The sequence below is a fragment of the Nomascus leucogenys genome, chromosome 6, assembly GCF_006542625.1.
Source record: "Nomascus leucogenys isolate Asia chromosome 6, Asia_NLE_v1, whole genome shotgun sequence".
Taxonomy (NCBI): Eukaryota; Metazoa; Chordata; class Mammalia; order Primates; family Hylobatidae; genus Nomascus; species Nomascus leucogenys.
This window is the reverse complement of record NC_044386.1, coordinates 68,602,733-68,621,718: the sequence shown is the minus strand read 5'-3', so window position 1 is coordinate 68,621,718 and position 18,986 is coordinate 68,602,733. Positions and strand designations below refer to the sequence as shown.

General features: G+C 39.2%; 1 protein-coding gene across 2 annotated transcripts in view; it reads right to left on the bottom strand.

Moving 5' to 3' along the window:
- Positions 1-957: 957 nt before the first annotated feature.
- FMN1 (formin 1) overlaps positions 958-18,986 on the bottom strand; it is a 429,632-nt gene continuing 411,603 nt past the window's right edge. Inside the window, exons 18-19 of one of the 2 annotated variants that reach the window (XM_030814363.1) lie at positions 12,326-12,410; positions 958-9,820 (exon numbers count right to left, since the gene is read on the bottom strand). In XM_030814363.1, coding sequence (XP_030670223.1) covers positions 9,776-9,820; positions 12,326-12,410 — 130 coding nt within the window. In that variant the 3' untranslated portion in view covers positions 958-9,775. The remainder of the gene's footprint in view (positions 9,821-12,325; positions 12,411-18,986) is intronic. The other variant, XM_030814364.1, reaches the window with a different exon arrangement.

Below are 18,986 nucleotides of genomic sequence, written 5' to 3'. Positions count from 1 at the left end.
ATGTTTCTCAAAAATGTTAGCCTTTGGATTCTTCTTTTCAAAGAATATTTCTAGAATATTTCTCCATGATAAGAGTATTTTGAAGGAAAGAGCGGTCTAATTTGATGAATGAATCCATCAGTTGGAAGGGCTTTGGCCTTAGCGTCAAGAAATCTGGGTTCTAGTCTTGTAGTGTTCACCAACAGTAAGTGTGATTTTTAGCAATTCCCTTGAACTTCAGGAGTTTTACTGAGAGATTTTCTCCAATGTCCAAAGATTTTTGCAGCTCATTGACTATGATTTAGAAGATTTTGTAGTGGTGAAATGTCTTCCTAGATAATAACTATGTATATTCATTAAACATTGCTATATATAATAGGGTATATTGCAGCAAATATCTAGAACTCTAAGAGTGTATGGCATTCAGGAACACCAAAAGAAATGAATTAACTAAAGAACACAATTACATTTGTATTTAAATAGAAGAGTGTTTTGCTTACAGTGTTTTGGTTTTATGTTTATAAAATACCTGCATGCTTCATATTATTCCTTGGAAAGAATGTGTACCTTGTACTTAGTAGGAGAATCCATACAATTACGTTTCTATTCTGTTTCTCCAGTTTATTATTTTCAACCCATAGCCTGAAGTCACCAATCTCTTTGTGCCCCATCCCTTGGGCAAAGTATATTCAGGAAGTGTTGCTTTTGGGTAAGCCTTGTTGAGACAATGCCTGGCTGGTTTTGTCTGTTGGTTGTTAGCCTTGAATGCCTGGCCAAGTTGCCCACAGTTGATAGGGTAGAAATGGGAGAAAAAAGGAAATACCAACGATAGACTTCCTCAGACTCAGCTCTTGCAGCTCAGAATAGTGTACCTGAGTGGTAACGCAAGTTAAAAATGACTGGTATTCTCCACATTACAGTACTACTGGCATATTGCTTTACATGCCTCCTGAAAACAAATCTGCATTGCATACCAGATGGACATGAAACCAAGATTTATTAAAATACCCTTAGCATATTTACAATTGAAAGCCATGAATGCAATTCTCTGTAAATTCCAAAAAATATAATTCTATCTCTTAAAACAAATTAACAGAGGTATCAACAGATTAGGATAAATATAATCTATCACAGAGACAGAATTTTTTGAATAGACAATTGACGTTTTTCTAATCAATATATATTATGTACAAAAATACACTTGATATGGTGACCAAGCACTGTCGAGGAAAAAAATATATATATATAATACACACATATTTTTATTATGTACAAATCAGTGTTGGTTCCTTCACCCTTTCTTTTTAAAAATAAATACTTCATTTGGTTGCAAATGACATTTATAAATTCAACTCACGAGCATTTCTCAGCTTTGACAAAATTAAATATGCAAACAAATCAGAAATACATATTTTTAAAAATGCAAAGGGAAAAATACCTGAATCCAATGAGCTTATTATGCTTAAAAATATCCAAGAGCATGTAAGGTTTCATGTCTTTAAAGGGCGTTCTCCTTTCCCCAACTGCCTTCATTACTGCCTAAAATCCTTTCAGATTTTATCTACAGATTGGTCTAACATTTAAACAGAAAAGCCTATGTTTTACCAGGTTAAATGGCTATTTAGGACATGCTTACACTTTTAAGTACTTTCAAGAGTGTAGCAGTTACTGTTCATCTGAAAATAACCAAAAAGTGTCAACATCCTGATTCAGAACAGGGGTAGATGTTTGAATCATGAGTAGTAGTAAGAATGGAGTGGCAATAAAAATCCTTATGATTCAAAGTGTTTGCCTGCACAGAATTAAGTCAATTTGTCCAGTAGCACAGAAAGTTACTTGAGATTCAAAAATTTGGCCTTCTGCATTATAGCTGGTGACCCAGTCTGATGTACAAATTTATCAAGAGAATGGCCTTAATTAGTTTAAGGTAAAATCTATGAGAAATTGAGAAGGCCTAGAGTAACACCCCCCTCCACCCCGCCCAACCTTCTTAAAGTAAAATAAAAAGAGACGTATTTTCCATCTCTTTTATGGATTTTCCTTTTTGCTTAAGTGATGAGGTGATGCTGACATTAACAAGAGGCAGTCACAGCAGTGTGTCTCACATGGGCTCCTTGGTGACAGCGGGGCTCCCTGTCCAAACGGCTGAGGAATGGAGCACAGGGTGTGAGGGGATGGAGGAGGGGCCAAGGGAGATACTCAGTTGTCTATGATGCAGAGAGGTGAAAAAATCTGGGTCTGGGGGAAACTGTAAAGTAGGAAAAAAATAGCCATGGAATATGAAGGAAAAGGACGCAGAAACAGAAGTACTGAAAGGAGAAAGTGAAACAAAGCTAGAAGTCAAAATGACTTTTGAACAGGCATGGAGTAAACAGGGTCTATGGACAAGCAACCCCATGGATCTGAAATTGCCGGAGCTGTTAAACCAAGCACAGACCAGTTTCTCTGGGGTACCTGCTTTCCCAGTACATTGTCTGGCACTGACCAATACAAGATCATGGGCACTCACATGCGCCTAATACAGATGCCTTGAATTTCCACGGAAAAGCTGTCCATGATACAACCATGGCAAAAATCACCAGCTCCCTAACAATGTAATCTATCAGCAAAACATTGCACTAGCCTCGTTCAAATTTTTCTCCTCCATGCGTCCTTTTTTTCTTGCTCATCCCATTGCTTGCAACCTCACAAGATACCAGTTATATGAAGACATAAAACCTGCATGGATCAGGTGCACTTTAGAAAGCAGCATCCAGGGTCCAGGGTGTCACTAAGAAAACTAAACCCTGAAGTACTTGAAATAATTTACATTTCTGCTAGGTCTGATTCATACTAGGATGCTGACCGCCTTCACTTAGGTTCTAGGCATGCAGGCCAGTGCTTACTTTCCAGGCCAAAGCACGATCCCCTAAATCAAAGTCCAAGGCCACCCTGCTTGCCATGCTAGTCTAAATGAAAACTCAATGAAAGAAAAAGACCATGATAAATCAATGTTTTCTCTAAAGATTCTTAAAAATTATCCAATTTCTAATTTTAAAAGTTTCTGCCTTTTTAGTATTTTAGATTGGTTCTTTAAAGGGAAGTCCTTTTTATTAATGCATACTCTCTGTGAAGATTAGACATCTAGCTGAGAGTAGGGTCATATTACTTATGCCTTGGGAAATTATAGAATTGCACAATTATAAAATTAATAATTTTGGAGTAGACCTATCCCTTAGGTAGATCCCCAAAACCTATTTGTGTCATTGTGAGCAAACAGAAGAATTGATACTAGACTTTCCCTCTCACTCATGGATTTGTTTTCAATGGAAATGGAAGCCTGCCAAAGATTATGCAGAACAGTCTTAGTGGGGCTGAGCTACCTTCTTCATGCCTTGTGGCCCAACGTATGAAGAAATAAGATTTTATCTAGAGACAAGTTAGCACGAAGCGAGGAAAAAGAAGGTATTTATAATTCACAAAAACATCTAAAATGTAAAGATTTCAAATGTCCTTTTAGTCCCTTACTGGGAAGAGCAGTATAATTTTTGTATGCTATAAACTCTTTTATACATCTCCTATAAAGAAATCTGGAATTCAAAATCCATGCTAAGAGTTCCCAGAGTGTTCATCCCTGAACACTTATCATCCATGTCATGGGGAGGTAGAGAGTAATTTCCCTGAATAGCCAGTGGTCTATGGGACTAACCTTTCATTTGGGAAAGACAGATCTGGAAAGTGAACCCAGTTGAACAGTCAAAAACACATTTGTTTCATGAGAGGAAAGTGGAAGAAAGCCCCTGAAGAGAACAATGAAGGAAAGTAGGTACACGTTTGCCAAGGACGTTAACAAACCATTGCTAATGTGTGCCTGAAATCTGATTTCCTTCTTGATGTACTAAGATAATGCATTGGCAGCTCATACTATACATGGAGAGAAATACTCATATTCATTAAAGACGTTCTCATAGTTTCAAAGACAGAGAGCCCCTCAGTGTCTGCACAGGTAGAATTTAGGAAAATGTTCAGCCTATGTGACAGCTATAGTGTGGTAGAGGTTGTTCAATCCATGCCAGATTATTTGGACGTGATTTTCTGCCTGAAACTATAGTCTCCTTTGATTTTGCTGGCCCAATGTTATCAAGTTTCACACAAAGCTTGGAAAAATAGCCCACAAGTGTAGTTGGATCAGCCTTTAGAAAGGGAGAGACTAGAGATCTCAATACATTTAAGAGAAGATTTAAAAACAGAAAATTACATAAACTTAGAGGGAATGTAGAAAAATAAATTCATGGCTATATCTAACGCCTTCATATAAAAATGGAATAAAAGTCAATCTTTCCCACATCAAGAACTTCAGAGATGTAATATAAAGTCTGGTGTTCACGTGAGCTCTTGACTGAAGACCACCACCCTATCATAGAAGAGAAGGGTAAGGGAGAAAAGGTCTTCTATGCCCCTGGTTATCACCAGAGTAGTTAGGAGAAGGGCTGGGGATAGAAGAGGAAATAAGTTCCGTAAGTTCCACCAGACAGCAGACCTACCAAATGACGCTTAATTTGCTTCCCTAATCTCTCCATTGGTAGAAATTGCATAGTGGCTTAAGAGACAGAGTTAGCCAGTTGCCATTTTAATATCTTCACGTTTCCAAGTTGTTAACTACAGAAGTTTCCCAAATGCTAACTTTATATCACAGTATTGGTTAAGAGTCTTGGAACGAATAAGGATACTGAATTGGCTTCAAATTTGACGTGTTAAAACTCTCTTAAATTCATCACTTCCCAACAAAGCATTGATCTGGAAGTTCGGTAGATTGCCCATTCCTTGGGAAGGGAGATGAAGAATTGTGAAACCAAAATGCAGTGCCTCTAATAAGGTGTCAACAGCGGACGGGTGTGCAGAAATGACACAAAATAGGCTAGTCACAGATAAGCTGTGTAACTGAGCCTGGTTATGCCTGGATTCAATTGCTAATGGAGATATGAATATCATTATGTAAGTCTAAAGAAGAAAGATCTGCTGAGTCGAGTATTTGAAGGTGCTTTTCTTTAAGCCACTTCTATACTAGTAATGGTTTCCAGGCAGCTGGATTCTCTCTATAGCTGGAAAATGGAAATATATCCAACAAGTTATTTGCATTTTGGAAAGGCTAAAAATTATCCACTCTTTTCAAATCCTATCAGCTTGGCCACACAGACTGGTTTCATCTGTGTTGCAGATTTCTTTATGAGGACAAAGTAGCAGACATGAATGAAAGTTCACTTCTTTATTCTCTCCACTCTCTTCAGTTGTAGGGTCCCTAAAGGTAAAATAACTAACACAAAACAAATTTTAAAAAATGGAAGCTTTTTCTTTACTCCCCACCTTTTGGCCATTTTTGTTTTTATTAGAACAGACAGGATAAAAGAAAAATGAAGCTCAAATATAACTGATGCTTCTTGTTAGCAATTTAAAAAGACAATTTAAACTATTTTATAAAATCAGATATTTAATATTTGGATCAGATATGTGGGAGGGGGGAAGGCTATATATTTTTGGACTTCTTCCTTTTTGTCATATAAGGCTCCAAATTGATTTTATCTTTGTTGTTTTTGTGGATGGAGGTGAGTACTACAAAATTGACCAATTTAGTATGTCAGGGAATGAAGAGGTTCCGCTGTCAATGTTACAACCTGGTTCCTGGAAAAAGAGCCTGCAAGCGTGCATTGCTAATTCCCCTTCACACACTGACTTGGTGCAGTTTGCTCTGCTGTTGTATGCAATGATCTGCATCAATGACACTGGCCAAGGGAGAAGCAGAAATAGAAATGAGGACATATAACTTTCAAGAAAGGAAGAGTATCATTAAAATGAAAATTTATCTGTTGCAAACAGCATAGAGAAAATGTGCAATCCCAGGCCAATAGGCAAATCTTTGCCCAAAATATACATATTTCTTCTTCTACATCTCACTGTGGCCCTTAGAAAAACCGTACCAATGACTTATCTTATTGGAGGTGTTAATACTACCAACGTATTTTATTCCTTCCTTCAGTTTTTCCAGTTTCTTTACCAGCAGTATCTGAACTTTTCATTTAGGAAACACCATTCTTTATGGTGCTTATGAAAACAGGAGGTGCCTGAAGGAGGCTGAGAAGAGGTTTGCAGCTTCTACTGTCCTTGATAGGGGAGGGGAGGGGAGACTGCATGCCATCTGATACTCAATTCCTCAACCATACTGGCAATTTGTTTTGGCTAGAACATTTAAAAGTGTTAATAGCTCCACTGGGCTTCCTTATTCCACTTCTCAGATTTTCGAAAATCTTTCTCCATAATTCCTGAGTAGTTGCAGTGAGTGTGTAGAAAGACACCATCATCAACATAAGGATTCAAAAGGCAACTGTTGTTGGGCAGTAGGGCCATCACCTATGACCTCTGGGCCCCCACCGTCATCATAAACATCCACTTCTGCTTGGCCACACTTTTTCTTTTCTTTTTCCCCAATAAGCTGCCACTTCTTGAGGTAAAAACCATACAGCACACCTCCTAACCTGGTGTTTGATACTTCACGGGCCTGATGCTTTTTTTTTTTTTTGAAAGTCTCACTGTCGCCCAGGCTGGAGTGCAGTGGCGCGATCTCGGCTCATTGCAAGCTCCGCCCCCCAGGTTCACACCATTCTCCTGCCTCAGCCTCCTGAGTAGCTGGGGCTACAGGCTCCCGCCATCACACCAGGCTAATTTTTTGTATTTTTAGTAGAGACGGGTTTTTCCCATGTTAGCCAGGATGGTCTCGATCTCCTGACCTCATGATCCACCTGCCTCGGCCTCCCAAAGTGCTGGGATTACAGGCCTGAGCCACCGTGCCTCGCCTGGGCCTGATGCTTTTTACCTAATATGTCTGTAGTGTAATTTATGATATACTTTGTGTAATTTATGTAACTTATGATATTGTGTGCTCTGATGCTTATTGTCAATTGCTCATGCAAGAATCTGAACTACTGTCAAACTGTGTCCTCAGATTTAATGAATTTTGTCTAGGAGGAGACAAAGTTGTTTGTAAGTTAAGGGTTCTTAGAGTTACTACTAAGTTAGGTGTGAGTGTCTGGTTAGATGCAGCACAGCAACACTGCTTACTCTCCTTTCCAGTTCAGGGAGGGCTATGCTTAGAACAGCCACTTAAAGCCTGCTGGCTGGATGTGCTCAAGCTGCCAAATGGCATCCTGATAACCTCCTCTCCAGGAAAAGTTCAGATCCTCCTGCTGCACTGAACACAAGCTCAACGTTATTTTAGAGGGGTCATTTTCAAGGCCTCCAGATTATTTTAGATGAAATTCCTTGAACAAATTGTCATTGACCTTTACTGAGCATCAATTTGAGTTAAAAAAGAAGGCTGTGTCAGCAACATGGTACATTGGTGGACTTGGGAGGGGGCATCCCAGATATATGACGCAGGGTTCAGAATAGGTGAGAATAATGAAGATTCTGCCATGGTGTCTTACAACGCTAACATCATACATCGACTAGTGTGACAAAACCACTAGGTTTCCCCAACCGAGGCAGGCAAACCTTGCTTTGTGGAAATAGGTATTTTACTGCAAAGTTTTAGTCTGTTCACTAGGATGAAATCCAAAGTGGGCTGCATTTGTCTTAACTCTCAAATTAAGTGTTTTCACTCATTACTCTTCAGCACTGGTTCCTGAAGGGTTACGTGGCCACAGTGGCAGCCCTTCTTACCTTCACTGATTTCTCGTGAGCATCCTGTTTAGAGACCCAAGTGGACTGCAGTGACTCCACCTCAAACCTCCCGCTGCTCTCACCATCAAGCCTATGAGGATTTAGACTTCTGCTGGCCCCACAGAACTCAAAAGAGCTGATTTCTATGGCATGGGTAAAACTGGCACTTTTCTTGTGCGTGGTAACACTAGAAGGAGCATATGATGGTTGTAAGTGGAATTAGTTTTTAATTGATCCGTTCTTTTGGTTGTCTTCAGAGTTAAGTGAAAATGAAGAGAAACTATGTAAGAAAGCAGCATAAAAAGCTTCTTGCTCACAAGCAACTTCAAGCCTTTTTAGTCATGCATGTCCCTTCTCAGCTTTTCTATTTTGCTTGTCTCATTCCTTCATTTTGAATTTTAAAAATCCAACCATGTTACCATATTCCTTTCAGTTGCACCAGTAGAAAAGGCGGTTAGCACCTGCATGAATATGGCTTCTGTGACTTGATTTGACCCTGACCGCAGTCTTCATTCCCGAAGCTGACATTAGATTAGGATGTGGTGCTGCTTTCATTACTGGATCTATTATAGAAGCATTCCTGAGGGGCTGCTGGCTGGCAGGCATATCCTGGGAAGATGCTCAGGCACCTGGCAGGTCCAAGGGTTCTGGAAAGATGCTGGGGCAAGGGGCAGGCCACATGTGGTGGCTGGATCAGGAAGGAATTTAAGATTCCTGCTCAGCTCTGGACTGTCCTCCACCAACTGGAGAAAGCTTGGCCTCTTCAAGGCCTAAAAATGAGTCTTTGATCATATTCTCAATTCATCTCCAGTCCTCTTTCTTCACCCCTCAGAAGATAAATTCCGAGAGGTGGCTTAAAGACAAAAGTGTCAGAGAGGTCAAAGGTGGTTTCCTTATGTGACTTAAGAGCTAGGGTCAGAAAGAGCTGCCTATGAACAATATTCCACTTGGAAGTTTTCTATTAATGTAATTACTTTCTTTTCATTTTGATGTAAGGAACCTTTTTTCTGCCCTTCAGTTTTTTGACATTAAAGAGTCCTGCTTCACCCTACTTCACATGCCTATCAGCCAAGGTCATGAGCGGGGGCTGTGAGTTGCATTTGCTCTCCTGTCTGGAAACTGCCTCCTGGGGACGGGGGTGTATGTGTGGGGGGGTCCAGCTGCACAGTCACAGCACATTACATAGAACTCGGCTGCATGTCAACACAACATTGCCCATTCATGAACGGTCCAAAATGTAAAAGGTGCTCCGCTGCTGGGTCTCTTGTTCAAGCAGGTTCTCTGACCTCAAGGCTGTGCTTGCTCAGGTATTACAGTTTCTCCTGGGAGTTGGGGTGCAGAATCTCTGCTGGCCCAGAAAACCACAAAGGACTGATGTAAAAACAAGAATGGGCCTCACTTAATAACTGATGTCAACTTCTTGCATGGTAACTCGTTCTCCAGGATGAAGTTTATGGCTATTTGTCTCCCTCTCTCCACCCAGGTACGATTCTGTTTTTTCTCCTTTTCATTAAGTAAACCATAACAACAAAAAATCATTTTTCTAGTCTGGAAAATATGTGTTCTTGGACCTCTTCAAGAATAGTTTTGGTGAGCTGCAACATTATTGGAGAGAAAGATGCTGTGGATTTTGCTGCAACAGGATCAAAACTAAGACCAATAATCAAAACAGCAGTGTGTAACGGCAAAGACTTGAACTCTCCCAAGGCAACCGTCCTCGATGATCCTTTCTCTCTTCTGTGACAATGTGACATATATCAAGCTTTGGTTATAGAGCTGGAAATCTCAGATTTTAAAAAAATTTGGGAAACATTTTGTTACTTCTTCTGGTCTTAGAACAAAGAGGACTTTGGGCTTCGACAAGAAACAGTCATCAAATATTTCTGCAATGTTCCCTTAAATAGTTTTCCATTGTTCCTGTGGCTTAATGAGGGACTTCTTAAAGAAGGCATGGGGCACTCTCTGCAGATGACCTCAGAAAGAGATGAGCAAAACAAACATTTAGTGACACACCTTTCAAGAACATCCTGCAACCCTGTGGTCACAAAGAGTATGCGTGCAAGGTCCTCCATCTCCAGTGCCATCATTTCCATGTGTCTTCATCTTAGTTAGTGGTCACACTGGCTTCCTTCTGACGCAGTCTTTCTTTCTGTTAAGGAAAAAAAAAATGAATGTATCATTTCTTTCATCTTTCTCAAGTTTTCATACATTTCTCAAATTTTGGTCTAGAATGCTGAGCTTCCAGAATTGTGCCAAACGGCCTAGAAATGAAAGTACCTCTACTGCTTTCTCTAAGCTCTTAGTTATCTGCTCCTCCCTATCTACCACCCTTATTCCCCAGAAAACAAACAACAAATCAATAACCAGCCAATCTACCAACTACATCCACCTAAAACATGGGCCTTTACCATGCCAGGGTGGTCTTTTCTGTTCTCTTCTTTTGTGACAAAGACCCTAACTTTGTAGTGTTACTCAAGGACCCCTTCCGTCCCTACCTTTGGCCCATTGATGGAATTAGAGAATGCTCAAGAAGATATGAAAAAAAAAATTACTGTTTCCACTGATCAACTTGGCAGAACTCAACAAAAGCCATACAAAATGGGAGATGACCAGATTCAGTCTCTGCAGAATGGCAGAAGTTCCCGATTTGCCATGGATGTTATGCTCTTCATTCTCTGAGCTTCCTCCTCAGGGATTGCCTTCTAAAGGGAAGGACATGGACATCTGCTGGGAAGATGTAAAAATAAACAGGAGCACACTACACAGAAACACAGACCCTCATGGTATCTGTGACACTAGGGAAGTAAACATATGAGTATGGTAAGGATGGTGTGCTTGCTCTGGGAGGAGGACAAATAGAAGGCTAAAATGGAAAAGGGAGAGAAGTATACTCTTTTGGAATGAGCAGATGCAGAGAGAAGCCTTTGAGAATGGATCCTTAGCTGCTTATGAGCTATGAGATATGATGTTGCACTGAATTACTAAATTGGCCTAGATATAAAATTAAGTTGATGATTTTTCGACACCCATCCTACATTTGGACCCCATCCCTAACTTGCGAAATTGAATCAGGAATCAGCTTACAAGCTCTTCCCTAATTTCCATGCACCCACCCACCCACCCACCCAGAGAGACAATAAAATAAGCAGCCCCCACAAGCCCAGGTTCACAATTGGGAGCTTGCTCACAGGGGAGGTCGTAAACCCAGTTTCCCTTTTGTCTATCTGGCTGACCCCATTCTCTCTGCCTTGGGGGAACAGGCTTGGCTGTAAAAGTCTGGATAGAGGCCCAAATAAAAGGTCTGGAGGAAGAGGGAGAGGCTCATGAAGGAGGAAGATAAAAATCAGGGTTCAGCTAGCTGCCACTGAAAATCATACAAACGAATGTCATAAATACACCATCAAACAGGCACAGAGGACATGCCCAGTCAGGTAGGGGCATGTGCTTAACCATGGCTTCACCCGACCAAGCCGTATAGCCTGGACTTCACCATTTCTCATTCATCAACCTCATGCAACGTTCATTTAGCTGCTCATGGGGTTGCTGGGAGAAACATTATGGTCAGTCAACAGAAATAATCTCACTTTATAACTTAGATTTCACTTAGATTTTCAAAGGATTTGAAGCATCCAGCAAAAAGGTATTAATAATCTAAAAGGATAAAGTAAGTAGTTGTGGGACATCAGGGCCCAGAGAGGGCAGAGTTTGAAAAATCCGAGAGAGGAGGGTGATACTTCCACTTCCCACTCATTGCCATTCCCCATTGCAGAGTCAACCACAGCAGCTGAAATTCACAGCAACAAGAAAAACAACTAATTTATCGAGCTCTTATTATGTGTTAGGCATTTTACATGTCTTTTCTCAGTTTTCTCAAAATAACCCCAAAGGAAAAGTAATACATTCTTTTCATGGAAGAGAAAGAAACAAAGTAACTTCACTAAGGTTTTACAACTATTTAAGTGGCAGAGCTGTGATCTGAACCCAGCCATTTCATTCTCAACATCCTGGGATCCTAACCATGTAGCTATTCTGACGATTGTGTGTGACACCTAGGTGGAGATTCATTGTGATCTCTACTGAAAACTGGACTTTGGAGGACAACGCAATCTCAAATCTAGGAAGACTGGGGAGACTGCTGGTTTCCAGAACAGGGAGAGATGTCAGGAGACCCAGAATCTGGTCCTGGTTTTTGTTCTCCACTTGCCAAGTGACCCTGGGTAGGCTGTATCTTTCTGCACTTCAAATTTCCCAACTATCAAAATAGGAGAATCCCTGCCTCTTTCTTTAATGGGGAAAAGGAACTGAAGAGAATGAATATATTTAAACATTTTGAGAAAAAGATACTTTGAGATAAGGGTGACTGTATTGCGGGTAGGGTGTAGAAGGATGTGAAATGGCAAGTGACTAAATTTGGTTTATCAGAAATGACCTACGTTGAGTTTACAGGAAAAACATATAAAGCTATGTTTTGTACCTCCACCCACACATACTTTTTTTTTTTTTTTTTTTTTTTTTTTTTTTTTTTAACCATATGCTACTCTGGGATGGGAACTGGGAATCTGGATACTACGTTTCATCTCTGAGCTTTAGCCCTTCCTGGGCGCACCTCAATTTTCATGACAATCGTTAGGTTATGTTGAAAAATATATCTCACCAGGCTAGCAGTGGGATTGATTTTCTTTGTCTCCACTTTCTTCTCTGAGGTCAACTTGCTGACTGATTCCTGAGCCATTTTCAATCTGAAATAGAAATAGGGAAAAGACAGGGGAGAGAGGGAAAAGAAAGGAAGACGGAAAAGGAAAGAAGAAAAGAGTTAAGGCAGGTTAAACACAAACCCAAATGCTTTTGAATTAATCCATCAGCAATTTGAAAATACTGAAATGTTTTTTCAGTGCTTTTTGTTATTAAATTCAAACCCTAATTAGGTGTGAAGGCTTCTCTGCTTTATCAAAAGTTAATTTTCTTCACGAGCTGAAGCCTGTTTTTGTGAAGAATGTGGTAGTTTCTGACGGATGGAATACTATGTGCACAGAGCATTATTTACTTCATTGTTATCTGGCTTGTGATCCACTTAACAGATAATGAGATGATTTTGAAGAATGAAGTTCTGAGGAAATATGAAACTACAAATATTAAAATTCACCAATTCACATCAATTAAGATGTGATAACCTACAGAATGGGAAAAAAGATAACCTATGGAATGGGAAAAAAATACATAAATATATATATATTTTTCATTCTGTAGGTTATCTTTTTTCCATTCAAAAAATATATTTATATATTATGTATAATATATAATACATATTTATATAATATACATTATATTTATTTATATATTATATATAATACATATTTTATATATATATATATATATATATATATATAGAGATGGAGTCTTGCTCTGTTGCCCAGGCTGGAGTGCAGTGATGCAATCTCGGCTCACTGCAACCTCCGCCTCCAGAATGGGAAAAATATTTTTAAATCATATACCTGATAGAGACTTGTGTCTGGAACACATAAAGAACTCTTACAATTCCAATAAGAAGACAAATTATACCCCCTCTTCTAAAAATGGACAAGGGATTTGAATAGACATTTCTCCAGAGCTTACGTACACATGGTCAATAAGCACGTAAAAAGATGCTCAACATCATTAGTCATCAGGAAATGCAAATCAAAACCACAATGGGATACCACTTCACATCCACTAGGATGGCTAGAATCAGAAAGAAAGACAATAACAAGTACTAGAGATGAAGATGTGAAGAAATTGGAACCCTTATACACTGTTGATGTGATTGTAGAATTACACAGTTGCTTTGGAAAACGGTTTGGCAGTTTTCCAAAATGTTAAGCACAGAATTACCATATGACTCAGCAATTCCACTGCTAGGTACATAAATATATGTATAACTAAGAAAATTGAAAAGATGTCTATATACAAATTTGCATATGAATGTTTATAGAACTATTATTTATAATAGTCAAGAGTAGAAGCAACCAAATTTCCATCACCTGATGGACAAATTAAATGTGGTATATCCATACAATGGAATATTACTGAGCCATAAAAAGGAATGAATTTGCTGATACATGCTACAACATGGATGTACCTCAAAAACATTACGCTAAGTGAAAGAAGCCAATCACAAAAACACATGACTCTATTTACATGAAATGTTCAGAATAGGCAAATCCATACAGAAAGTAGGTTAGCAAAACAATGGGTTTCCCCAAAATGGGGAGTTATTGCTAACCGGTCAAAGATTTCCTCTAAAATCAGAGAGTGATGGTTGTAGATCCTTGTAAACATACTAAAAACCACTGTGTAGTGAAGTGATAGTAATGTGTACTGAACTGTACACTTTAAAAGGGTGAATTTTACAACATGTAAATTCCATCTCAATACAACTTATTAAAAATTCATTAATTCAGCACGATAGTATTTCTTACCTATCAGGTTGGCAAATGTAAATAATTAGACAATATTAACTGTTTGTGAGGTTGTAGGGGAATGGGAAGTGCCACACAGTGCACTAGGGAGAACAAATTGGTCTAGTTGGGTTTGGCAATATCAAGTAAAACTGAAAGCATGTACACTCTATAAGCCATCACGTTTTCTTGTAGGGAGATACCAAAAAGAATTATAAACAGACACAGAGCTTTCACTGTGGCAATATATGCAATCATGAAAAACTGCAGACAACCTAATGAATAGGTTCAATAGGGTAATAGATATATGACAATAGCAAATAACAACTAACATTTATTGGGTACTTAATCTGTATCACGTGCTGTTCTACCTACTGTATTTGAATTAAACTTAATTTTCACAACAACTCTGTGAGATAGGAACTTTTACTATTCCCATTTCGTAGGTCTTAACCACCATGCGATGTGCAATGCTGCTTATGTACTGTATTCATTCAACAGAATAGGGTATAACAGTGAGAAGGAATGAACTAGATCTATGAATTCAACAATCACAGGAATCAGAGGCATGATACTGAGAGAGTGAAGAATCCTGCAGTGATACAGTGAATAGGCCATCTATGATGATGGTCAAGAGCTCAGGCTCCAAAGCCTGATTGCAGAATCAATTCTCAGCCCTATCACTTATTAACTGTGTGACCCTGCACAAGGGAACTCTCTGTGTGCCTTATTTATTAAAAAAACATGACAGTAATAGTGCATGCTACATAGGAGTAAGAGGACTGAGACAGTGTCAGAAGCATGTGAACCACAGCAACTCCATCTTGAATAGAAGCTGGGTAAAATGAGGCTAAAATCTATTGGGCTGCACTTCCAGATGGCTAAGGCATTCTCAGACACAGGAAGAGACAGGAGGTCAGCACAAGATACAGGTCATAAAGACCTTGCTGATAAAATAAGTTGCGGTAAAGAAGCTGGCCAAAACTCACCAAAACCAAGATGGCCACGTAGTGACCTGTGGTCGTCCTCACTGTTACACTCCGCTTAGCACCAAGACAGTTTACAAATGTCATGGCAATAGGAAGTTACCCTGTATGGTCTTAAAAAGGGGAGGCATGAATAATCTATCGCTTATTTAGCATGTCATTAAAAAATAACCATAAAAGTGTGCAGCCAGCAGCTCTCAAGGCTCCTCTGCCTATGGAGTAGCCATTCTTTTATTCCTTTACTTTCCTGATAAACTTGCTTTCCCTGTACTCTACAGACTCGCCCTGTATTCTTTCTTGTGTGAGATCCAAGAACCCTCTCTTGGGGTCTGGATTGGGACCACTGTCCTGTAACATCTTTCTGGCAACCACAGAAGGGACTATAGTGAGGAAACCCCTGACCCAAAGGCTAGCTTTGGGTAAGTGGTGGGGTCCTGTAACAGCAGTGCAGCTCCAGGCGGGTAGTAATAGCAGAATAAATGTAAGCTGCTATTGTTACTTTGCATGCAGGATGCTACATTGTGTGTATAATTTTAAATTGAACCCATACATACAGACATCTATCTGTAGTTGTATATGGATACACACATATAAAAGTATTCAAAATAGACTAGAAAGATACTCAGTAATTTCATGATAGAGGTTGTTGCTAGAAAGATCTGGGAAGAGAATGACACTGGCAATAATATGCCAAGTAGAATTTCATTTTATCTGTAATACTTCATTTTTAAACTTAAAATCTTAAAGAATATATGATGAAGGTTAATAGTTATAATTCTAGGTAGTGGGAACATGGGTGTGATATGTTATCTTTTATATTTTTGTTTTTAAAATTTCTTCAAAAAATCTTCAAAATAGTAAATACTTATAGATCTATCAACTCAGACATTTAAAAAATATGCTTTTTCTTCCATGCTTCAAATAAAAATATCTTGCTTCATATTAATCACATACTTGTTGGCATCTGTAAGTGGCTGAGTAGCTTAGCTCTTTATTTAGCTAATGTTATACAATTTGCTTAAAACACACATTTAGTAATCCCATCTCCCTGCCCACATGCACACGTTAGTTACAATGAATTCAACATTCTTACTTGTGCGCTGGACAATAAATTAATTCTGCTGTTGCAGTGTGAAAGCAGTCATCAGAAAAATACATCCACAACCAGGCTATGCTGTGTTCTGATAGATTTTATTGACAAATACTGGTAGTGGGCCAGATCTGGCTCATAGGCTGTAGTCTGCCAATTCCTGGACTGTATCATAGGATTCAAAATCTTATGATTTTGGATTGGCAATACAATCTCCCCGTTATAAACCTAGTTTACTTGTCTATCTTACCTTTTCAGACCCAGATCTGTTGTTGTATTCATAGTATGCTGGTTTAATTAGCTGAGAATCCTTGGATAAGTCACCTAACCCCCAAACCTCAATTTCCTCATCTCTTTAAAGTGTGAATAATACCACACCTAATAACATTGTTACTATAAAAATTAAAGAAAATACTATATGTGATTACTGATCAAGCATCTTTTCCTTCACCTCACTCCATGTGTTCCATGACCCACCCAAATGACTTACATTCTTTGTACATGGCTTTTTCTCATCTTTGCATCTTGCTTTTACTGTTCCCTCAATGACTGTCTGAGTCATTTCCATGCATTCAAATTCTTCCCATTCTTCTATTTACAGCTTAAGTGTCAAAGTCACGAAAGCTTCCTTCATCTCTCTTAGCCAGAAGTAATTGCTCTTTTCTTAAGTGACAAAGCACTTTGTGCCTCTCTTAAGGTACTTAAGGCATTTCGTCTTAGAACTGAGTAGGTGTCTTATTTTTCTTAAACCATTGGAATGACTTGAGGACAATGAGCAGGATTTATCCGTATTTGGGACCTCTCCTTGTTCCTTTACCCAGCACTGTACCATGCACAAGTCAGTTCTTAGTAAGTATCTATGTGACAAATGACGTGCATTGATAACTTTTGTTTTTCTGCCTTAAACAGTTTAAATGTTTAGTAAATACTCAGAGTTATAAAATGATTGCTTTTTGCATTTATCCTTGGGAAAAAACTATAAAAACATTTAGAAGTGTAGTTCTAGTTACGGATTAGCCGACTGAGTCTTAAATAAGGAAAAAGAAAAGATGCTCAAGGCCACCCAAATGTGCTAAATATTTACACATGTCATCTTACCTATAGATTCCAAGATACTTAAAAGTATCCACATTACTTTGCCCACAAGGAGACTAAGACTCAGTGAGGTTATGTAACTTTGTCCCAAGTCTGGAATTTATTTCTCCCACTTAGGAGGTAAGGGCTTTTTGCAGTTAATCAAAGAAAATTTGCTCGTTAGACAGTTTCTAGTTGCATACATGTTCAACCTCCTCATTGTTTGTGGACTTGTTTTTGTTTCTGGCCTAGATGTTGGCTCTAATGTCCATCAGTAGATGATTGGACAAAGAAAATGTGGATCATATACACCATGAAATACTATGCAGTCATAAAAAGAATGAAATCACCTCCATTGCAGCAACACAGATGGAGCTGCAGACCATTATCCTAAGTGAAATAACTCAGAAAAAGAAATTCAAATACTGCATGGTCTCACTTATAAGTGGGAGCTAAACAATGGTAACACATGGACATATAGAGGGAAATAACAGATGCTAGGGGTGGGGAGAGTGGGAAGACAGTGAGGGTCAACAAATAATCTATTGGGTACAAGGTTCACTCTTTGGGTGGTGGATACAGTAGAAGCCCAAACCCTGCCACTATGAAATATATCCATGTAACAAACCTGCACAAATCCATGTACCTCCTGAATTGATAAAAATAAAAAAAAAAATAAAGGTTATATGGCAATCCTTACAAAATAATTTGGAAATATAGGAAAAAAACATACAAACATGTCAGAGAAAGAAAATATATATTCTCAATTCATAAATGTCTCAGTAAAATTTCTGAAAACTTTATCTTTTCCTCTTTCTCATTATCATGCATATGCTCCCTAAGGAGTTATTGGGAACCCCAGTAAATACCAAGTGCTGCCAACGTCTACTGAGGAAAGACACAAGTATAAGATGGGAAAGTGAGTCATGTCCTCTGATGTTCTTGCCTAGTCTTGACTCTGTAGAAGTTGACTGTAACCTGGCCGGGTGTGGTGGCTCATGCCTGTAATCCCAGCACTTTGGGAGGCCGAGGCAAGTGGATCATGAGGTCAGGAGATCGAAACCATCCTGGCTATCAGAGTGAATCCCCGTCTCTACTAAAAATACAAAAAATTAGCTGGATGTGATGGCGGGCACCTGTAGTCCCAGCTACTCGGGAGGCTGAGGCAGGAGAATGGTGTGAACCCGGCGGGGGGAGCTTGCAGTGAGCTGATATCATGCCACTGCACTCCAGCCTGGGCGACAGAGCGAGACTCCATCTCAAAAAAAAAGGTAGTTGAGGTGGCATGCCTTTCCATTGAGAGATTTAGGCTCCCCACTGTTATAGCCTCATCTTTTGGGAAAGCCTATGGCATACTGTGGGCTTTCTACAGGCTAGAGGCATACGGCTGTAGCTAAATCAAGTCAATTTTCAGAATCTAGCCATCTGTGAGACTGAGGAAGTACAATGTCTTTATTCTTTTGACATTCAGTATTTCACTGGTTTGTGTTGTACAAGGCAGAAGATACTGAAATCATCATGAAGTTTGTAATAACAGAAGTGCTTTTATTTTTGACCACAGGGATCGAGCACACAAGCCAATCAAGAGATAAATGAGATATGGAGGAAATGGGGCAGATAAGAGTGTTCAGGCTGCTTTACACTCCTTTTCACTACTGGAAAATCCAGTAGTTTGGAGCAGTGTTTGTAAACTATTTTTCAAAGAGCTTTAACCTTCAGCAAAGGTGTTTC